The 24,183-nt window shown below is 38.3% G+C and overlaps 1 protein-coding gene across 1 annotated transcript; it reads left to right on the plus strand.

Annotated features, from left to right (window-relative positions):
- Positions 1-541: 541 nt before the first annotated feature.
- LYPLAL1 (lysophospholipase-like 1) lies at positions 542-24,132 on the plus strand. Its single transcript, XM_010143647.1, has 4 exons — positions 542-635; positions 11,178-11,347; positions 23,144-23,259; positions 23,872-24,132. Exons 1-4 carry the CDS (start codon positions 589-591, stop codon positions 24,109-24,111), a joined length of 573 nt encoding a protein of 190 aa, XP_010141949.1. The 5' UTR covers positions 542-588; the 3' UTR covers positions 24,112-24,132.
- The last annotated feature ends 51 nt before the right edge of the window (positions 24,133-24,183 follow it).

A 24,183-nucleotide genomic window follows, 5' to 3' on the forward strand; every position in this document is an offset into this window, starting at 1 on the left:
AGATATTTTAACCCAAACTAACCTCTTGAACACTTTTACAAAACATTGGGAGTGTTTGACTAATAATTGCCTTAAAGCTTATGTGTAATATTCACATAATATTGCTCTTGACTAGGTTTTGAAGGGGGGCAACATAAAACGCTGTAGTAAAAGTAATTTAAAAGTAATTCTTGTTTCTAAGGGGTATTTTATCTCGCTTTTTAAGATGTTCATCAGTATTTCTTGTTTATCACTGTTAATAAGGTAAGTTAGAAGTAAGAGATGGGGTCTTGTGCCCGATTAGGAGGTGCTTAAGCCTTTGAATGTATTAAAATTATGCTGTGGGACCTCTTAAGTAGTCTGTCTCTAGGAAATTTTGAGTCCATTTTCATTGGAAAGGGGATTGAGATTCTTCTAGAAAGCTATTTTTTTAGCATTTTGGAGGATTAACTTTGTGATTTAGTAATTAGGTCAATCTTGAATAAATATATTTGACATTGTTTAATTTTCTTTCTAAATGCACAGAATAATTCTTGTACTCTTCCGTGTGATACAGGTGATACTGGCCAAGGAGCAAGAACATGGATAAAACAAATTTTGAATCAAGACATGGCTTTCCAACATATAAAAGTAATTTACCCAACGGCTCCTGCCAGGTATTGTTTAATATTTTTTAAACTGTAGGATTGAATTACTGTATTTCAGTACCAGAAAATACACTTGTGAATATTGGTACAGACGGTCATAACACTTCCTTTTTCTTTCTCATGTATATGTTTTTTGGCAAAACTGGAGCTCAACAGTGCATTGGAGCCCAGGGACTGTAATTTTAAGTGGTTAAGGCTCTGAATGGTCAAGACTTCACAGAAGTCACAGTTGCAAATTCGAGTATTGTCCTCATAGTGTCTGTCCATCTCCTTAATATAAACAGAAGAGGATGATCCAGCGTGTCTTGTAATGGCATTATGGAACCATGTTGCACATCACAATCCTACTTATATTACCTCTCATAAATTAACCACTGAAATATTCTTCTGTATTAAATGCCAGGTTTCATTTCTGAAGGTGGTAGGTCTTTTTGCCAAGTAGGATGTGAAAACTCTTCAGCTGCTGGAGGAAGGACTGGGAATTTAAAATAGCATATTTCTTCTAGTTTGAATCTTGACCCAACTATTTTATAGAGAATTGAGATCAACATTCACTGTATGCACAAACGTCCTTATTAAATGACACTGTGTGTTCAGTGGTAGACTGGAAGTACAGATGAAAATATTCATGCACGGGAATTTGAAATTTAATGAGGTCAAATTTAAAGGCTGAAAATTGGACACCTACCTCCATATTTAGCTACCTAAAGACATGACCTTATGTTTCAGAGATGTTTAATTTTTCTTAATATAAATTCATTTTTAAGGTGTCTGTGGCTCTAAGTTAGGAAAATGTTTCCTTGAAAGTTAATGTGTCTTAAGTTTCTGAATTTGTGCGTAAGTGTGGATGAATGCTGAAAGGAAAAGGAAATTGCGACATTCTACATGGACTTTCGAGGTACAGTGGTTTGAAAGTCAGAAAAAATTTTCTTGGAGGGTTTAAAGAAGTGTAATAGCAGATTTTGCCTGGCAGTCTCACTAATACATGCAAAAAACCCTTTCCTTGACCATGTATTTTTATGATCTACTTAGGCAGGAAAAGCAATTGAGAGATTGCAGTGTGAATGTACTCACTGTCTTACAGAAAAATCAAGCCTGTGAGTGGAAGTCTTTGAAGCAGTGTGGTTTGGGTTAATAGGTAGTGAATATGATTTTCTGTAAGTAATGTACTCATTGATTACTTCACTGATGACAAGTTAAGTGATGCCGGAGTTCTCAGTGGCACATCACGCATTCTGCTGTGCTCCATTTCTTCCCTATCTGTAGAGGGTACTGGAGAAATGCAGGAGGTCTTGCTCCCCTATGAAACAATCTTTCTTCACACAATATATGCAGCCAGAGCATCTCAGACCACATCTATTGAGCCAGTGCTTCACTTTTCCATCCCACTGCACTTCTGACGACCAATAGCTTTGTCATTTGTTTTGGTTTCTTTGGATAACTACAGATGTAAACTATGTACAGATAATTAAGCGGCAAGATCTCCTCACTGGAATGGCATTTATGGGGAATTAGGTTTTATCTTGAGACTTGGTATTTCAGTACTTTGGTAAACAGATGGAAGGAAAGATACTTTTGTAATTAAAAAGATGTGAGTAAAGAGTTAATTCCACTCCCTTTGTTTTTCAAATCGAGGTTACTCTTATTCTGTAGAGCAGACAGAGGTCAAACGTGTTGATTCAGAAGTGTTTTTTAGCAAAACTGTGGAAAGTTGAGTGATCAAAGAATAAAAAATACCCACGCTGTTTGTCTTTGACTGGCAACATGAAGGACGCTTAGGGATATTAGTGTACAGCTCTCTGTTGCTGATAAGCATCATTAGCTGACACAGTGAGATAAAACAGATGCCCTCAAGTACAGTAATGTTTGCCACTGTTTGCAGCAGTGCGAAGTTGGTGAAGATGTGTTATTGGTTGAAAACTGAGGTAACAAAAGCCTTTACAGCCCCATTTCATGTTTTGGTATTCAAGGCCAAAACATACTATGCTTTTTGAAACATTTGTAATGGTTGCTCTCCGCTCCTCCACAGAAAGGAAAAACAAGGCCTAGAACGTCCAAGCTTGAATGACAGACATTAAAATAATTACATCTGCATTAGGAACTGGAATATGTGGTCTGATTTTATGTGTGTGTATGTATATATGTTTTATTAAGAATTCCAAATGCTTCTGGCAACAGCAGGGGAATTTAGCAAGACCTACAGGTAGATGGTTATAGGTGTGTACATATGCTGGATAAAGTTCTGATTCAGTCTTTTGATCACGTAAGGGGCAGAGCAACATGCTGGTGGAGAGCTCAGCTGGTGTGAGAGAGTCTCTGTGGGTGGCACAACCTGCCACTGCATTGTCCATTACAGGAGCAGAGTGCAGAGCTTGCCAGCAGGTTTTTACACTGATGATGGAATCAAAGAAAAGCTTGGAGTTAGTCAAGGCCATACTAGGATTGCTTGGCCAATATGCTCTTCTGGCAAAATACTCTTAGTGTGGATGTAGTTCATACTCTATAAACTCCTGTCCTTTCCAGCAAAACTTACCACATGCACATTGAACATGCTCCGCCAAAGTAGTTATGCCAGTAAAAGCAGGTTTGATGATATAACTGCAATGCTAGATGCTTTAGCAGGATTAACTACAGGTCAGGAATACCTCTTCATGTTTTCGATGGATATAATTCTGCTGATAGATCTATAGATTTTGTCTTATGTTACTCACCCCCACTAAACCAGCCCACCATGTAATCTAGAACAATTCTAAAACATGTTCTCTGGCTTCACTTTGTGTTGATAATCAGTAAATACTAGAAAGGTTACTTCCATTGTACAGGTTAAAGAATAGAATGTTACTGAACTATTTTATAAAGCTGGCTTTTAGTATTTTCTGTAGGTCTCTATAAAAAGTTACAGTTTTAAAAAAAGATTTACTTTTCTGTAGTTTTTATACTGTGCCGGTTCTGTGTAGAAAATGATCACCAGATGACCCCTTCACAGGTAAAGTGTTTGCAGCACTTTGTCGCATTGATCCCCCATCACTTTGGAAAGCCCCGTGAGTCTCATTCTTTTGTTTCCTGAGCAAAAATAATCAGAATGTAGATAGTGCAATTTACTATTAAAAAATAAAAACTTGCGAAATTTCTAAATAAAATGCTTCTGGTAAAAAGCATGCTTAGGTAAAAAAAGGGATAAATGCATGATTTTGAAGTTCCAGCATGATTTAATGAGAGTAGTGGCACCTGAATTTGCGATGTTTGGAAATCAAATGCATGTAACTGGGGCATACAAATTCTGTTTTACAAATGAAAATTTTTAGACATTGCTTACAGAGGAAAACCCAAAACCTCTCTAATGTAGGCAGCAGGGATACTTAAAAATGAGCAGAGAACTTGTTTTAATAGATTGTTCCTCTTTTAACTTTATCTAGCTCTCTTTCAGGATCAGTTCTGTGCATAGATTAAACTTGTTAAGCACGACAGAGTTGTTTCCTCTCCCTTGTAATACTAATGTATATTTTTAATTAAAAAAGAAGCTAAAGTTGTAGCTCTAGCAGCTGATGCAATCCCTGCAGCCACGTCTACAGTAATAGTTTTAAAGGGTTTCCTTTTTCCTTTTTTATTTTAATTTGGGTCAGAATGGCTACAGCTTTAAGTACTGTTTCAGCTGCTACAACTGTGACTTAAACATTCGGTTTCTATTGAGTTTCTAAATCAGAACTGAATACTACCCAATTTAACCTTCTTTTTTTAATAGAAAGTGATAGTTTAAATTGGCATTGCAGGAGCTAACGTGGTAAAGTTAAAACCATTTAGGCTCTACTTGTTTTAATAAGTATACCTTACCTTCTATAATTCCCTTTAAAAAATCTAGGTCAAAGATTCTTTGCGTTGTCTAGCATTCCATTCTGACAGTCCTTCTCTTTTGCAAGGCAGAAAGTAAACTATAAATACTTTTTGGGCTATTTTGTGGATCTTTTTGACATACACTCAACATACTTTTCTGTGGCCAATAAGTCTCTGTGCAGAGTTTGTTGTCTGTTCCTCTTTTTTTTTTTTCCTTTTCCCTAATTTATTCTAATTTCCCTTGTCTCTAAGAATGTGGCTGGTAGGGACTGCTCAGCATTTTATGGTCTGGTACTCCATCTTTACACCTAAGTTCGCATCTTCTCTCAGCTCATGGGTGGAAATGAGTTTCATCTCATCGTAGTTCCCATTTGGCTGTATCGCAAAACCACCAGACAGTTTGGCACCACCGAGCTGTGTTGGCAGTCTCTGCTCATGAGAGGCCTAGGATTGGAAAAGCAGCAGGGGTACTGCAGGTCAGACTTGAGATGGATTGGCGGAGCTGTGTAGGGGAGCGTGCGTGGTGCCTATCATACTATTTTTGGCTAAAGTGAATGTTATTAATCCTTCACTTTTGTAAGACCTAACCTCATTCATAAAGTTAACACAAAGAAGTCTTTTTTAGAGGTGGAAGTTTGAGGGACAAATGGAAAGGGGTTTGGTTGGTATCATGGGGTGGTTCTTTCATCTCCTCCTGTAAGCAGAAATTTCACATATTCTGAGTAATTGTGATGGAAGCATGCTTGGATAAACTTTGTATTTTCCTTTTTTCTCCTCTTGCATTAGGTGAGAAAAACACATGGATATGCATACATGTAATGCTTACATCATATATTAAATACCATGTGCAATTCAGTAAATGTTTGTCAGACATACTTCAGTCATGCTTGGAGAAAAAGAAAAGTAGAACATGTCAGCAATAATCTTGGATTTCTAATCCCTTTGACTACATTAAATGCTTAGACATCCTTCCTCTTCTTCTCTCAGCCGTTTTCCAATACCAAAGATTGGAGACAGTGGCTTTTATATGGCCTCTCCAGCAAGCGTTTGTGGGCCTCAGTGTTTTATGTGTCATTCAGTGCTCTTGCTTTACAGTCTTTTCAGGAGTTTCTGTGCTTAGCTGGTGTCATTCATCCATGCTCAGTGCTGTTTGCCACCAGCTTGTGAAAGATACCACTTTGAATCCCAGAGTGTCTTTCAAACCCCTCAATGGAGAACTGATTCAGGTTGGACCCTGGTTTGCCTCTTGCCACTTTCTTTCAGTGAATTCATAAATCAATTTAGCTGGTTGCTGAGGAACTGTCAGTGTGTAGAAAAGGTCATTTATGGTCTTCTCAGCCATAGTATTACTGCCGTTTCTCTGGGCAGTACAAATCCCCATGATTTACACCACACATCCTCCCCCAGAAAACCCAAAACAAACCCAACAAACAAACAGAAACGAAGAAGCAGAAACAAACTCAGAATTTGCCCTGCTGAGTTTTATGACAGCTTCTATTACAGCTGCCTTTGTCTTGAATGAGTAAGATTTGTCTTAAGTACTGGCTCAGTGAGCTCTTGTTTTAGGCAATATACATCCAGAGCAACTCTATCAAAACCATTTGCATGTGGTTGAGCGAACAGGCACAGCCTTTTCTGAGGAACAGCCAAAATTAGTCCTTCTGGAGATGACTCTTCCCTTTTTTAATTTTTTATGTAACATATACTTCCAAGTTTAAGCTTTTCGAATTTCCGACACGTCTTATGCTCTGTTACCATACCACAAAGCTTCATTTTTAACATATTGAACCTCAGTTTTGAATTAAGATACCTTGGACTAGAGCTTTTAATTACACTATTTGATTTGAATAGCTGCATCCACTGCCTTCCCACCATTTTCTTTCAAAATTCACTTTCTGCTTCAAGCAGACAGTGGCAATTAAAAAGTAGAATTATGAACTAGATTTTCTATTGCAGCGTACTCTCATCAACAGTGAGGTTATGTGAGGAGAGAATTTGGGGCTGGGGAGTAACTTTGCTTTCATTGGGAACACCAGCCAACAGCTTTGAGAGTCAAGACTTGCTTCTAGAATCACAGAATGCTTTGGGGCTAGAAGGGACCTTTAAGGGTCACCTAGTCCAACCTGCAGTGAGCAGGGACATCTTCAACTAGACCAGTCAGCTCAGAGCCCTGTCCAACCTGACCTTGAATGTTTCCAGGGATGAGGCATCTACCACCTCTCTGGGCAACCTCTTCCAGTGTCTCACCACCTTTACTGTAAATAATTTCTTCCTTGTGTGTAGTCTAAATCTCCCCTCTTTTAGTTTAAAACCATTACGCCTTGTCCTGTTGCAGCTGGTCCTGCTAAAACATTTGTCCCTGTCTTTCTTACAGGCCCCTTTAAGTACTGAAAGGCTGCAGTAAGGTCTTCCTGGCACCTTCTCTCCAGGCTGAACCACCCCAACTCTCTCAGCCTGTCCTCATAGGAGAAGTGTTCCAGCCCTCTAATCATTTTTGTGTCCTTCCTCTGCACCTGCTCCAACAGATGCATGTCTTTCCTGTCCTGAGAGTTCCAGAGCTGTACACAGCACTCCAGGCAGCATCTCACCAGAGCGGAGTAAGTTAGAACTTAAGGAGTCTGGCAGTGTGCTATGTAGATTTTCTGGAAGGGATGCAGAGTCTTGCAAAAGACGATGTTAACAGTGTATGATGTGAACTGTTCCTCCTAACTGAGAGGAGGTGGGTTTGAGAAGGGAGCAAAAATGAAGGTGTAAAAAATTTTTATCTCTATTTGAATCTTGAAGCCTAAATCACTATAAATTCCCAGTTCTGTCTTACATCTCTGGAAGTTCTGTCTCGAACATCAAGAAAGCTTTAAGCCAGCACTAATGGCCTGGGGTTTATGTCACTGTGTTAGCAGGGTGATCACAGGGCTGAGCATGAAGGCACTGGTACAATTGTTCATCAGGAGAAAGAGTTGAGGGAAGAGTATTTATTTATCAATGTGCTGTAGTGCTGGCTTATCCATTAACATAAAACGTTGGACAAGGACCGTGATTTACCAGATAACAAACCAACCCACCTGTAGTTGTGTGTGAATTGCTATGCTAATAGTGTAATTTTGGAGATAGAATTTGGCATGGGTTTAGATCTGAATTTGAACCATGTGTAGCATAATTTGGTTGCTCTCTAATTCTGTTAAGATAATTTAAACTATTTGGCGCTATTCTAAATGGGATTAAGAAGTTCTAGAATATGTAATTCATGCTCCAGTAAGGTGGAAAGAGATGGTGTTATTGCCTTCTACTTTAATTATATTTTCCTCGTTGGTACATAATTCGCATTAGCAGAAGGTAACCTACCTTGAGTTTGTGAGAACTGGAATGATCTGTACTGCTTTGCAACTTCTCAGTGAAATCAACAGTGACAATTACTTCTGTTTGCACACATGTTTAAAAGGTTGAAAGGATGATAAATACTTACGGAGATATTACAGGATGTATTTTCCTTTTAAGGCATTCAAATATGAGGTGTGTAGGATCTTACTGAAACTGCAATCTCATGCAAGAAGTGTATGTGTGAGAAAACAATTGTAGATCAATGCACAGCCTCAAATAAGACCTGTAAAGTAATCAGAAAACATGTTCTGGAGTGATTTGGTTTGTGAAGCACTTTAAAGATTCTTTTCCTCAAGGTGCCTACAGTTTCTTAAATAATGTCTGAGATTAGCCAGCTGTCTGAGATGTGGCCTTTTCTCTTTATTTAAAATGTTAAGTTCAATTAATAGGAAGTTGTACAAGGTTGGAATTTGGATGTACCTGGAGAAGGGGTTCTTGATTCTCGGGTTCTTACATGGATTTGAATCTTTTGTGTGCTCTAGGGCAAGCAAAAGAAAACCACATACCCCCTTTAAAACTTTCATTTGGACTTTCAGCAGCACATGTTTGGAGAAATGGAGCTTTATTTTTAATATAATTTAAAAAGAGAGAATAAAGAAAGTGAGGCACAGAGGAAAAAATCATCGAGACTAATGTTAGGAGTTTTGATTAAACTTGGGAAAGCAAAAAATCCAAACTTAAAGCTGACGGTTTGGTCTGACACTGTCCTTAACTGACTATGCTGATCTTACCATTTGGAATTTTCACTCCACTCTGTATTTCTTTGCTTTTGTGGATTTCAGGCCAGCCTCTCGTGTCACTGTAATATAGAGATTTTTTTATTATTTTTTTTCTTTTGTGGTTTAATTGTATGAAAAAATTCTGTGCTGTATTCTTGGAGCTGTACAGATGGTTCCATGCCAAACATATTTGTTTACCGTGGTAATGTCTGAGTTGAACTGTGCCAGCTAATAAAGGGATTTATTTACGGAACAAGGTGAATGACTAAAACAGATGTGCCAGTTGGGTGAACCATTAAAAGAATCTTACTTCTCAGCTTTATGTAAATGTTATTTTTAATACATTTCTGAGAAATCGAGAGTGGTTGCAAGAATATTTTTGAGACAGCTAAAAGCATCTTGACTGATTGCCTAGGGGTCTTTTCCTGCGGGCTTAAGACACATTACTTTCATCTATCTTAGTGATGAATTTGAAAAGACAGCAGGTAAAAGTCCTGAGTTTCAACGTCAGATCAAGTATTGTAATATCATCATGGATTTTGTCCTGTTTATGAATTGTATGATTCTGTCTTTCAGTTGTGGGGAAACCTGTTTTAATATTTCTGTAACGTAAATGTAAATTTCTGGAATATATTACAAATGTGTATCTTCTTTCCATGGAAATCCTAGGTCAACCCGCTGTAATGATATTAAAACTTTACACATCTTCTCTCACACAAGTATAAGGCACTCTGCTTTTACTAGAAAATTAAGCACTCTGGCTGCTAAGCATTTTTTAACCAGGTTTGATGTAAAAGTGCTTGAGAGAGAAGCTAAAACCATGAATTAAATGCTGTTCTCCCAAGTACTTGGGCATCGCATCATCCAGGTGATTTCCAGAAACTCCACTGATTCTGCTGTGGTTGATGTTTTTGACTGAAGTGTCTGCTCTTAGAAATTGACTTCTGTGAATTAGAGATTTGTAATCTTGTTTCTCAGATGTTGATCAATTTATTTGGGAAGAATCCTGGAGACAGTGGTAATACTAATACTTAGGAAAAAAGGCTTTTTAATAAAAATTTTTAATCTTAGCTTTAGCTTGTTTGGTGTACAAAATATTTCCATTGAATTTCCTTTAATTTAGGAGTTATCTTTTTTTAATAGACAAGTAATTTGTAAATTCTGGTGCTTAAGTATGTGGTTTGTTTTGAATTAGGCAAATGAGGGGCTACTTAAGGCATACACTGTACTAAATTTAACTACATACTTGTGCGCTATTTTGAGTAACAGGTACTTGTTCCTGAATCTGTGCTTGGACAGACAGGACTTTTGGTACCTGTCTGTTGCTGTTTGTTGCTCCTTATTTTACATTTATTTGGCTTACCAGCTTTTAAGTAATTTTATTTAGTTCATGGCAGAAGAAAATCTGTGTTCTCTCATTTTTTACTCATGTGACTAAGTAATGCAAATGGTATAGTGCCTCTCGTGTGCTAGTACTAGTGGCAGTATTTCTGGTTTAGAATTAGACATTTACATATGTGAAGCCCCTCTGGTATTAATAAAGGCAGAATTTGTTCCTTCATTAAGAATAATTGAAATAGTGGCTTTCTCATTTTTGTTTTGGTTTTGTTTAATTCTAGTACTGAAAAAAATCCAGAGAGAGCACAGAAGTCAGTGTTAGCAGTTTCAGTGGGTTCCCATCCAACAACTTTATCAACGGCTGCCTGTTTGTAGGTAATGATTGTAACCTGATCTGAGCTCAAGTAAGAAATGAAAAATGTGCCCCCTGATTGAACATTGCAATTAAAGATTTTAAGGGTGGTTTTGAGATGAAGCATCAATCTCATAGCCGTATGTTTGGTATTAAATTGTGGAGCCATGGCAAGGCAATTAGATTACCTTTCTTGGGGTTTCAGGGCTCTATTCATCTTTATTTAAAAAATAAAGAAAAGGCTTCTTTGAATTGTAGCTTCCTTGATTATTTGAGCTTTAGGCAGCATGTTAAAGCACCTAAAATACTAATCTGACAACACAGTATTATGGCAGGAGGAGTATCACTTCTCTATTTTGTGTCTGTGCACCAGTCCTGCAAGCACATGGCAATGCTTTCAGTTATTCTTATGTCCCACTAAGGTGAGGAGAGCTGTATTTATTTAAGAAAAAGAAGAATTGATGGAAGAAGTTCCTGTAAATACCTAGAGGTTCCTAATACCTATCTCCAGTCGATTTTGACAAAAATAAGACGAATTAATCCCATAAAGTTAGCTCCAGCAAAGCTGTCTTGTTTAGCAGTTACTGCAGTTTGTCTTGTTCCAAGATAGATGTCAACCCTAACTTCATTTAGGATTAAGAAACTCTGGACAGAGTTAAGATTTAAGGTGTTCAGCTAACCCAATCAAACTTGACATTGAACTGACTGAAACTTGCATTTTGCATAGCTTCCAAATGCTGTCATCATTCTTGAAGGACCACGTTTTGAATGTAAGGCAATGCGATGGGACTGGATGTAAATTGTTAGACCTGAAAGAGGTTCCTTCTCTCTTTTGCTGGAGAGGTACAAATTGGTTTTATTTGTCGTGTATGCTGAAGACTCTTGATCTAACTCTTGGTTAATCATTTGTTTTCTTTCCTTCCACCACTGCAGGCCATATACACCTAAGAATGGAGCCCTGTCCACTGTGTGGTTTGACAGGTATAAGATCTCTAATGACTGTCCGGAACACATTGAAAGTATCGATTCTATGTGCCAGGGACTTACAGAATTGATTAATGATGAGGCGAAGAATGGAATTGCAAAGAACAGGATACTAATAGGTAAGAGAGACTTTTTAAAAATGTGTTTATTTTAATGTTTTTTAATGTTAAGATTATCATCTACTTTGAATTTACTCCATCTGGAGAGCTCATGAGCATGCCTTGCAACTGCTGGGTGGCCTCTTCAGCAGCCAATCCTTGAGAATAGTGAATCATTATTTAAACCTCTATCAGGTGGGGAATGTGGCTAACTGCAAGCAGTGTCCTATAAAATATAACTTAAACCTGTTTTTATTGTAAATAGTCATTTGTAATTGTTATTTGAAATATGGAGTAGACAGTGATTTACTTTTAAAAGTACATATTTTTACTATTTCCTTTTAGCCTTTTTCAAGGATAGAAAATTACACTTTCCCAAAATGAATGACTTGTACTTCAGAGAGTGCAGATATAGCATATAAATAGACATGAGCTTTTTCTTACTGCTTTAAAAATTTTGGGTTAAGTTAATTCATAGGGAAAATATTTGCATGTTACACATCACTAAAGATTAACACTTGATAACAAATGAAGTATTAGCTGTCATAGTTCATATGTGTTTGTCTTCCTGTCCTCAATTTCCACAAACCTACAGTAATTTTCACAGCGCTTCTGTGAAACAGGTAGCGGGATATTGAGGCACAGGAGTTGAGGGCAATGGAGTAGCCTGTGTTGAAGAGGGAACAAGAATTCACAAGCCCTTGGCTCCCTGTCCCATCCCTAGACCACAAACTATTTCAGGTTGGGGAAAAAACTCTTAATGTGGGAACTTACAATTTACGGCCAACTGAGTCATGCCATCAAAACCCTGCGTGGTGGAGCCACCATCATTCAGCCTACATGTTTTCTTGGTCCAGCCCCGTGTTGCTCTTTGAAGGCCTCTGTTTACTTTCCTTTTCTGGCTCATTGCCCTGGCTGCAGAGTGCATTGTTTTGGATGGTTGTCAGCAGTGGTCTCTTTGATCTGTCTTTCCTGTGTTATACCTGCTGGCTTGGAAACAGCTGAAGAAGCACAGGTGCTTTTCTGTTGAGTGAGCTGGGAGATGTTGTGTGTGCAGATCCAACTTGCTACTAGGCTTTTTTCCTTCCTTTGTAGCCTTCAAACTTAGAACTAGTGAGACTGTGGAGTTTGAAACTTGTTTTACAAGTCGCAAGCAGACTTTGGACATTGGTATGCACCGATTGTTTCAGCCTGTAGAGTCTTTGGAAGTCCCCATCTGTGTGTTTGCATTCCTCATCTGTAAATCAGAAATAATTATACTTACTTTCCCACTCTTGAGAGCTTTGATTTCAGGCTTCTAGAGTAAGGCACTGTTTCCTTGCTCTGTGATAAAGACTACATGCATACATCCTCACACTTGAATCTAATATTCGTGCAACAAGCAAAATAAGGCAGCCCTGAATTAGCTCCATTCAAAGTCCAGAAGGGGACCCATGTGGATGCTTAAGGAATTCACGAGTGGAAAATGAATTGTGGCTGCACAAGATTGAGTGTTCTTACACAAGAACTTTGTGCCTTCTCTGCACTGTTTTTGATGATTAACCAGTGTGTGATGCAGTGGAGAGTGAAGCTTAGAGATCTTGTAAGGTTTCTGTGCATAAAGGTTGGGTTTAAGGTCAGTCTGAATCAGGCTACTGTGACATTCTTAGTTGTTCTAGATGGGACTTTGTGTAAATAATTGCCTGTCTTCTGGCATTCTTTCTTACGGGAAATTGGGAATTCTGTAGAGGCACTTAGCAGCTTTATAACATTTTTGATCAAAAGAATGAGAGGTCAGGGTTTGGTAACAAAGATGCAGTCAGTGTTTCTGCACCAAGCTGTAGCTTCCACTGGAAAAAGAGAAATGGCTTGAAATTTTTCAGAGGGGCGGAAAGATTGGTGTACAGGAGATAGTGGAAGACAAGGTCACTTGCTTATAAAGTCAGAGAACTAAGTCCTGTCAGATCTTTTTAGATTTCCCTTTGAAAAAGTCAGGAATATCCATCTGATACAAGAAAAGGAGGCTTGAGGTAACAGGTGGGGAGCAGACAGTGGATTTGTGACTGCTGTTGCTGTAGAGTTGGAGGAGGCAGCCTTCTTGAGGTGAAGGGAAAAATAAGACAATTATAGCAGAGGACACCATGGTGAAATTTGCTATGATTATTTCTTCAGTGCATTCAGTGATGTTGAGTCATGTTGGAGATCCATAATGGGAATACTGGTACGTATCTTATTGTGGAAAGTAGAGACAGAACAGTTGAGAGAAGAGACTGGAGGACTCGGGAGCCTGTGAAGAGCAGAGGGGGCCTTTTCAGGTAGGTCACAGAAGTCAAGAGAGCAGAGCAGCTGTGTGAAGAGATGGTTCCAAGGAATGAAATGGTTGTTCAAGGGTTAAGGAGAACTGGGTTGTGGGACTGTCTGTTTTGTAATGAGTGGGAGTTTTAATGAGTGGAAAGAAAACAAAATGAGTATGAGGAGGGTAACAAGATTGAAGGTTATGGTTTTATATGGAATAGTGAACTAGAAATTACAGGCTGAGGATGGGTGTCAGATATTGTTAGATGAGGGTGAGCAAGGTGTTAGGCAAGCAGGAAGGTGGGCAGCTGCTGACAGCTCAGAGGTGTGGGGTAAGAAGGCAAGATCTGAGGGAGCACTGTGGAAGCGAGCGAGTGGGAAGAGGGGAAGCTCTCAAGCAGTGGAAAATGAGAAGCCCAACACCTGGTTTTCTGGGGGATGATTCTCCTTCTGGAACCATTCAAACTTTCCACAAGGTTCAAGATTGTGGGTACAGTAAGGTCACTTGTTCTGAAAGAAATTATAGCCTGCTCTGTTTGTTTCAGAAGGATAGTCAGTTCGAAATCCACCAGTGGCTGCTTGTAGGGCAGAACTCAAGCTGAGGATGGAGTCCCGGTTGTGCGGTGCAGCTCCTCTATTTCTTTATCAAGAAAAATATTGGTGCAGCCTTTTTTTTAACAGCTGCTCTATGATTCTGCTTCTGAAGAATTAAATTACTTTATTTACTGGAGGTAAATACTTTATTTAATTCCAGTAAATACTTTACTGGAGGTAAATAAAATCTTATTAAAACTTCCATATCAATTTAGTGTAACAACCAGCACACAGTAGTACATGGCTCATCTACCCACTCCTATTTCCTAACAGTTTCATGAATTGCTTTCCTATTAATTCAGCAGTCTTTTGAAGGAAATCGGAGTCTATTTCCCCTGACCTTGGAGGAGGAGGGAAGGGAGACAGACTGCAATATATAATTCTTCAAAAATAATTATATCATCCCCAGAATTTGGTAATGAAAGTCACTTGTTAGCCAAACATTCTTGTTGAGTTACTCTTACTGGTCTCTCTGGCTAAAGCACTTCTTGCAAATAATCCTGTAAGTAGGCTTGTATTGACTTTGGAGATAAAAGAGGATGATAAAATTAGTGAAATTCTGACACTTGGAGCTTTGATAGTATCCCTTAAAAACTTGATGTATTCCTTCTTCTATAAATGTCTGAATTCATTGCTAAATTAGCTAAACAAGCAAATAACCACAGCTTGAAATGTGAGGCAGTTGTTTTATTTTCTGTTTAAAGCTGAGTTTGTTTTTCAGGTGGTGGTGGTTTTGATTTGTTTTGTTTTCTTCTGGGTTTTGTTTTGTTTTTTTTTTTAACTGCTTCCATAGTGAAAGTGCACTATAAACTAACTCCGCTTTGTTGAAATCTTTGACAATTTCCACGTATCTTACTCAAGAATATGTTAGAGACTCTTTAAAGAAGTGACCACTTCCCATTTGTAGCGTTCTGGTAGTGCTCACTGAGTCAACTGCACTTCAGTGCAAGACAGACTTTTTGTTCTCTTTTGTTCTTAATTTAGTGCTACTTTCTTACTTTTACAGGTCAGTTTTTGTGCAGCACAGAAGTGCTGATCCAAGCATCTTGGTCTCTGCCACCTGTAGTCACTTGTGTAAGCAGCCAGTGAAAATAAACTTTCCATAACAGCCCTGTAGGTTTGACTGTATGCCAAAACACATGCATGATTCCTGACCCCTTGTACTGTAACAGTAACAGAAGACACACAACCACTTTTTGTTTATTGCTAGACTTCTTACATAGCTACTGAACCATGGTGGAAGTAACATGAAAGCTCTCGTGCTTCTTGTAAATATTAGCATTTCCATCTCTCTCAGTGTGTGTGAGAATGGGATGGGGAGGAAATACCTTGGCTTTGGCATCACAGAGAAAGAGGATTCTATAAATATGGGAAGATAAAGAAATGAACAATAAATCGTTCAAACGTTGGGTGAACTACTTCACCTACAATCTTGTTTTATGTCTTTGGCTTCTAAGCCCTTTGCTATCACTTACCCTGTTTTGTATCTGTCTTTATTAGGAAAACATGTTACATTTAGAGGCATTTACTACCATCCTCTCTCAGAGCAAATCCATGGGTTTATATTGCCATTTGTTGCTGCAATTCAAATGAGATTTCGCTTTCTGTGCCACCCATTACATGGCTTTATGGTTTATCTAAATTATGCCTTTGAGATGCTGGGCTCAAAGCAGTACCATTACTGCATCTCCCCCACAATACCGGCAAACATTTCATTAATTTTCAGTGGGTCACTGTAAATTTGCATTGCATTTGTACTTCGAGGAAAATGTTTGCTCCTCTTGTTTGCACCTCAAGCAGCCATTTATTTTTCTTTTGGATCTCTACTACTCTTTTTACTTCCTGATGCACAAGCAAGAGGCATTAAGAACTGTTCATAACTCATCCAGTAGGAGGTATAAATGCTAATAATTTGAACCAGAGTCCACCATTTGTCACTTTGTTTCCTACCTCTTGATGATGTGCCTATTAATCTGGAATATATCTGGAAAGGAGGGTCTTTGAAAGGTGGCATATTCGCAGTTTTGATGTCATGGTGAGTGACAAGTTCAGCAAAAAAAAGTGAGTATTAGGAGTAAATAAGGCTCACAGCAGTAAAACCAAAATTAATTCAATCACAATATTGTCATCACAGGTTATCATGAGATAATGACTTTGAGAAGAATTATAAAGTGAATTGATTTTTTTTATCTTTTCAGCCCTAGTAGAAACTCTGTTGAAGACATATGCTTACTCATCTTTAATAAATGCCTGAGTTCAGTGCAAAATTAAATGGATGGATGGCTTTTTAGAAGGCTTGAGAGTCATGTGTAGACATGCCAAGGGTGCCTGTTAATCTGTGCTTTCTTCACAGTCAGGCCTACAGGATCATAGAAGAGTGAAGCTTAACAACATTTGTTAATCCATCTTCATGTGTCAGTGCAGCTTCAGCTCTCTTTAGGCAAATCCTTACCATTGCTCTTCAGACTTCTAAAAGATCTCCGTTACTGGAAGGTTCACAGCTTTCCAAGGCAACCTGTGTCTGTGCTTCACTATCCCTCACTTTAGAAAGCCTATTTTATAGCTTCTTTTCTGTGTTTCAGTTTAAAATCATAAAAAATAGGTTATATTCTTCCTTTTTCCATGTTTTGTAGTAATACTGACTTTAAAAATGACAGTGTTGCAGCAGGGCTGTGCTGTCATCCAAGAAAACACACTAGGTAAAAAAACCAGCCATACAGTTGATTTGATTTGAATCATTGACATTGGTTCTCTTAGTAAGAACTGATTGAGACTTTTCATGGATTTTATTTTCCTTCTAGTGCTAAAAATTATGATTCCTTAAGCACATGCGTTGGATTCCCATACTACCCATATCAGTTGAAAATAAAACCATAACTGGTTCTGGTTTTACTGTAAGTAGATACAGTAGAAACTATAGTACACTTGTTTTTAAAGGAAAGCGGTAAAACTTGTGCCACTTAAATATGCATTTCAAAATGTGGTTTTCAGAAAGTTGGATAGCAAATTGATTCATGTTCCTAACGAGGAAGTGGCTGAGGCAGTCAAGGGAAGTTACCTTTGTTGCAAAAACTCTCAGTTACTGGGTAACAAACAGAATAGACTATCAAAGGTATAAAACATTGTTGCAGTTCTGCTAATGACTAAGGTTAGTGTTTGGTGACGCTTCATTAACAGATCAAAAGGAGAAAATCACAGCTGTGAGGAAATTCACTTGAAACAAAGTTTTGAGCACTTTCACAGGAGCAGTGTTTAGGCAGTTCTGTGTAGAAGGGAATTTGCTGTTCCACTTTTTGCTGATATTCATATATGAACACTGTTAAATGTATATAATACTTCCATTCATGGGTGAGAAAGAAAGGTCAAAACAGAAAGTCAACTTCTTTGCAGATGATGTGTAGAACAAGGTTTTGCTGTTACCGTTAATAGAGGGTAAATCACAGAAAGTCCCTAGGGAGAGGAGGAAGTGCAATGTAGCTTTAGTGAAAAAATTCCTGATAACAAACTGATTAAAGTAAGTTGAAATATCTAAAGAAAGGAGAAATTGAGGATGAAAAATGCTGGGAGAATGGAAAGACAATGAGGCAAGATTATGTAATGTATCATAATGATAAGAAAACGGGCAAAGACAGTTTCTAACTGTGCTGGTGTAACCTTCCACAACAGAAGAGTGTTTGTCTCTCCTTGCACTGTGCTGGCACAGGCGCTCTGTGCTGTAGCATTCATCTCTTGCCATTTTGTTACTAAAGCTGTACTGACAAATTTGAAGAAACAGGGAGGATGGAGAACAACTACTAGAGTTAAACTAGTGAAGAAACATTTCTTAAAATAAGCACCCCAAACCCCTCCCCTACACCAAGTTCAAATCTTTATCAAAGTCTGGGTCTTAGCTTCTCCTCCTCCTCTTGATTCTGTTGTGCAGTGAAACACCTTCTACAGCTGGCATGCAAATTCATGTGAGAATAGGTGGGGGTCTGTCTGTGCAAGGAGTAGAAGATCCATACTTAATGCAGACGGCAGAACTCATGCACTAAATGTGATTAATAACTAAAACTTGTTTTCCTACAGCTGTGATTTATAGTGTGGAAAACAGTTTTGATCATGTTTTAAAATTATACTGGAAAGACAGAAAAAGTGATGTGATTTGTTTTTTCTTAAGTCCATAAACATGATCTGTAACAAATTGACTAAGGCATCTTGTAATCAGATTTGTATGACTCAGGAAGCAATCGGCAGTGTCAAACCTGCATTTGTTGGGTGTTTCTTCTGTAAAGAAGAATGAAAACCTAAAGAGCTTTTAGAACTCAGAAACAGGTCATGGGGGAGAAGACAGTTTCTGCATTCTCTTGTCTACAGGACACAAGAGAGAGAAACTAAATGAAGAAACCTTTGTGCTAGATAATAAAGTTAGTCATTTTCTCAGAAATAAACCCAAACATTGTTAAATAAAAAGAAATTAATAAAGCTGAAATTTGACAGAAGGTAAATATTTGGTTTCCTGAGCTCCGTATAATGTTGAAGTGTCATTATGAACTAGATTATCTTTTCAGACAGATACAAATGAGGAACAAATTAATACAAATCAAGACCTTTAGCAGAAGTGAGCTCAAGGTTTTATACAAACACTTTGATGTTTAAAAGGCCCCTAAGGCCATTTACAAGCTCTGGAAAGGAGGTTTTGTCGTTGAAGAATGGGAGCTGTGATGAGGGTTTCTATTGTATTCAAGCAGGAATAAATTACATATGAGAAATTCAGTCGCTGTTCACTCTTGTGTTACATCATCGTACAGATGGGTTTACCTTAACATAGTTACAGATGATACTCCAGCAAAGAATGTTTTGTTTATGGTAAAGTATTGCATGGAATTTCCCTTCTATTCAAATTCTCTGAATTTGGAAGTGTGATGATCCTGCAATTTTAAGCAGATCTTTCTCAACTAGCAAAGCAAGTTGCAAGCTAGAAGCAGATATCTTTTAACTATAAAGGGGTACTGCCTAGAAACCAGCAATACACAGAAGCAGATCTGAGGTCATAAACGGGAACTCGAGTGAAGTTTCTTTGCATCTGAGAGAAGCGTGCTTAATCAAGTCTGTTTTGTATGTGCTTACCTTTCAGCTGGTGTATAAACCTCTTTGTAAAGCTGGAAGGTTAATGGAAATAGTTGGATGCTTTCCTGAACTGGTATCCTGAGCATTGTAGAGCCAAAAGGCTTTAACTCTTTTGAAGCATTAATCACAGATCTCTTTAAAAAATAGATATAAGGGGAAAAGTACAAAATCAACATACTTTTTATGTGAAACCTATTGGCAAATTCTGAACTTTGGTGCGCACCCTTTGTACTTCTTGGAAATAGATTGGTCTCAAGTGAAGGACTTGCTGTGTTCTGCCCATCTAAGGTTGGGATGTTGCTGTGCCATTTTTGGTCTTGATTAACACTCATGATAGAAGGGGTGTTGATGAGCTAGGAATCACAGTAGTGCCTGGGAATAGTCAGGTAGGAATTAGGCCTTCCTCCCCCAAAAGGTGACAGGATCGATAGCCCAACTTACAGTGCATCTGCACAAATGCACATTGCATGGGCAACAAGCAGGAGGAGCTTGAAGCCATTGTACAGCAGGAGAACTATGATGTAGTTGGCATCACGGAAGCATGGCGGAATGATTCTCTCAACTGGAGTGCTGCAGTGGATGGCTACAAACTCTTCAGAAGGGATAGCCCAGGAAGGAGAGGAGGGGAGTGGCCCTCTATGGTAGGAAGTGTTTTGATTGTCTTGAGCATAATGATGGTGACAGTAGGGTTGACTACAAGAAGGACATTGAAGTGCTGGAGTGTGTCCAGAGAAAGCCAATGAAGATGTTGAAGGATCTAGAGCACAAGTCCAATGAGAAGCATCTGAGGGAATTGGAGTGGTTTAGCCTGGAGAAAAGGAGGCTTGAGGAGACCTTCTCACTCTCTACAACTACCTGAAAGGAGGTTGTAGCGAGGTGAGGGTTGGTCTCTTCCCCCAAGTAACATGCAAATAGGCCATTTCCCTCTCAGCCTCAAGTTGCACTGGGCAGGTTTAACTGGATATTAGGAAAAATTTCTTCACTGAAACTATTGCCAAGCATTGGAACAGGCTGCCCAGGGAAATGGTGGAGTCACCGTCCCTGAAGGTATTTAAGAAACATGGAGATGTGGTGCTTAGAGGACATGGCTTAGTGGTGACCTGGCAGTGCTGGATTAATAGTTGGACTTGATGATCTTAAAGGTCTTTTCTAGCCAAAACTGTTCTGTGATTCTGTATGTTTCTGTGACACAAGCTGCTTAGTAATGGTGTGGGGTTTGTCTGTTCTTCATGCTGAGATCATTGGTGTACATAAGCATACTTGTACTTCTGTGTTTTGCTTACATTCTGACTGTCACTTCATAGATTTGTTCTGTGTAATATCTGTACTTGCCTCCTATTTTTTCCTTAATCCAAAATTTGAATTCTTATAAAAGTTTTTGACTGAGCCTGTATTTATGTGTTATGTCAAATTTACGCTTATACTGAAATATTTCTTGTAATCAAAAAAATTTGTCTCCAACTATAAGTTCTTGTTCAAATTGTTGTTTCTGAAGCATTTACTGTACAGCATTTACTCAGGTTGTTATGGTATCAAGTGGAAACTTCAGGTTTTCCCCTGGAAAACCAAATTCAAAGAACTAGTCCTTCGTATTACACTTCCTCATAGTAGTATGAGCCACATAAAAGAACCATTACCTAATATTCTTCTAAACAGAAGGTGACTGCATTGTCAAAGACTGCTGGTGAGTAATTGCAGATAGTGTTGCCAGATTGTGACTAACTGGGTACAAAATTTTAGATTAAATCATTTACAAACTAGTAATGAGTTTTCAATGCAGCTTTTCCCCCTATATTCTAAAATACTTAAAAAGAACTTAATTTTATATGTGGACACAATATATCTGTATTTATTTATTTTCAGTATTTTTATTTTTGTGAAGATAAGTTTATTCAAAATTTCAGGTGATGGTGGGCTGTGTGAGGTTTTTAAGGTGTGATCTGAACTCGTTTACCCACATTCATCCCTACTTTTCCTCAATTACCTTTGTTTCTGAACAGTGCCACATTTCACTTTGAACTGGTTAAAGATTGTTTCATAGGGTAAATAGCAGGTCTAGACTTTATTTGCCAAAGATAAATATCAGAATGTTATCAGCCCCCTCGATGCATAGCTAGGGGATTCCAGGTATATCTCCTAGTTTGAGGATACAGCTGTCCTAATTCAATTAAGGACTGTTTGAAAAACGAAAGCAAGACTCCAGTCTTTCACATTGTGTGGTCTTGCTCTTTCTCCCTAGGATCCAAGTTCTGTAAGTCAGGAACCTGCAGTTACTGCTTCTGGCCGTAATTGTTCCTTAAGACTATATAAGGTGACAGTAAGTAGAAAGAAGAATCAGAAATTCAGTAGAAATTCTGATCAGAAATCAAAAAGTAGTGTTGGGGGGGAGAAAGAAAGAGAGCCCTTCCTGTCTAGATTAGTCCAGTGTTTTCAGGAGAACTTCCTACACAAATCCAGCCAAATTTTCCAGTCATAACACAGGATGGAGTGTGAGCTGAAAGGGCCTCAGACCTGCTGCTACCTGCATATAAACATGCTGGAAGAGGATTCCCCATTAGGAACAGTCTCACCATGACCCAACTAATATTTATGAAGTGCAGCATTTTCTGTCTGAGCTTGCGTGTGCCAGAGATTTCCTTATGTGGTCCCAGGATCCAGCAAAGTACCAAAGTTGCAGGGTGCCATGGGCTCAGTTTCAGTGCTGCAGAGGCGCTGCTTTCTGGCTGGGCTTTGTTTAGCACCCATGTCAAACTTCTCCGTAGCACAGAAGGGCCCTGGAGAAGAGTTGTTCCCATTCTGGAGTCTCATTTTAATTGCTTCAAAAAGATACCAAGCTGAAATAGTAGATAAAATAGCAAACTATTTTTGCATTTCTTCTTCAATCCCTAATTTCATGTCTCTTGAGTGAAAAGGTCTGGGCCCAGAATTTTGCAACTGATCAACACCAATTAACTACCTTGCACAAACCAATAGTATCACCAGTGTCCTAGATGTTAAAGCCCCTCTTCAGTAGAGCTGCAGTCACAATGTTTCTGCTGGTTGCCATCTCTGTGCTAGAAGAGATTTCAGCAGCCAGTCATTCTTCACCCTTGCCATTATCTCAATACAGTCAATCTAACGGTACTGTGTCCTTGTGAATAGTGCCGTAGTCTGGATTTCTTTCCTAATGAAAACACCTTTGTCATGTAAAAATTATCCCTGAGGAATTCTCGTGTGAGGAATTAGTGCAGCTAAAGAGACATATGGAGCATAGAAAGCCATTGATTCAGAGATCCTGTTAGTGCTCTGGTGGAGTACATGGCAGTTTCCCCCTATTTATTATATATCCGAAGATGTAATCTCACATCCTCTGCGTACTAGACTAATGTCTCAAATGTTCATTGATTATATACAACAGCGATGCAAATCTTTCATGTGTGAATGCTACTAGCTTAGGGAAAAATAAGCTGAATGAAAAAGCGGTGAGAATACCTGTTCACAGAGCTCTGCTTGGTTGACATCAGAGCGTGTAAGGCCACAGTGTTCGGCTCCCTGGTAGGGACCATACATGAACGGCTTCTAAAGTAATGGCATTTTGGCCGATTTTTTTTTTTTTTTTTTTTTTTTTTTTTTTTTTTTTTTTTTTTTTTTTTTTTTTTTTCTCAGTAATGACTCTTCAACAATACTTTAGCTATCCAACTTCTTAATCATGCTTTAAGATCATCATAACCTTTGTTACTTGAGGGGTTTTTTATTGCGTTATGTATAAAAGAAACAAGTCTGAAGATAAAACTAAACTGGACGCTGGGTTACAAAGACATATAGCAAAATCTAACCTTTGTTTCTTTTTTTGCATCCTAGGAGGCTTTTCGATGGGAGGTGGAATGGCAATGCATTTAGCATATAGGTTTCATCCAGATCTGGCAGGAGTCTTTGCTTTGTCTAGTTTTCTCAATAAAAACTCTGCTGTTTATCAGGTGAGTTTGTGGTTGACTTTACAGAAAAGCTGCTTAGCTAAAAGAAAAATGTGATAATTAAAATTGAGCATAGCATGTTTATTAATTTGATGCAATTGATTAATATTCTAAACTTATGACATTTCCTGGAAATAGATAAGCAGAGTATTAGGGATGTGAGGCTTTCAAGCTGTCCTTACATGATGTTTTGTTGCTTTTTTTGCGCAGACAGTACATGTAATTTATCTAACGTCAGTCAGCATAGAAGGCAGATTAACAAATGAAAAGCTTTGCAAGTTGTCCTTAGTTGTTAGCGAGTCCATGTAAGTGTAACCATACTTGAAAATTTGTGATGAGTTATAATACTCATAGGCTCCATCTGTTGTCATGAATTTTTTCTCTTATTTGGAGAAGGGGTATAGACCTTAAAGTAAGCCCTATTATTTGTCACGTTGGAATTTCAGGTGCATTTTTCCCCAATATTTCTGCATTTGCTTTTGTAGAGATAGTACAATATGACCACTAAAACACAGGTTAACACATGAGATATTATGCAAACTGTCAACTTATTAATTGTAACTATTCTTTTAAACTTTTTAGTGATACGTCTGACAGTGTTTCTTCTTCATCTAGGCTTTGAAAAGTACTGAAAACGTTCTTCCAGAATTATTTCAGTGTCACGGAACTGCTGATGAACTGGTTCTCTGCTCATGGGGTGAAGAGACCAACAAGATGTTGAAGTCACTGGGGGTATCAACATCACTTCATATTTTTCCAAATCTTAATCATGAGTTAAGCAGAACTGAAATAGAACAACTAAAAACCTGGATTGTAAAGAAATTACCCGTTGATGTATCAAAGACAAATGAATAAAAAGATGCAGCTTTCATATACCTTCTGATTCTTGTGGGTTTAAGATCATGTATGTGGGTGTTTTATATATGT

The sequence above is a fragment of the Buceros rhinoceros genome, unplaced genomic scaffold (assembly GCF_000710305.1).
Source record: "Buceros rhinoceros silvestris isolate BGI_N320 unplaced genomic scaffold, ASM71030v1 scaffold7759, whole genome shotgun sequence".
Taxonomy (NCBI): Eukaryota; Metazoa; Chordata; class Aves; order Bucerotiformes; family Bucerotidae; genus Buceros; species Buceros rhinoceros.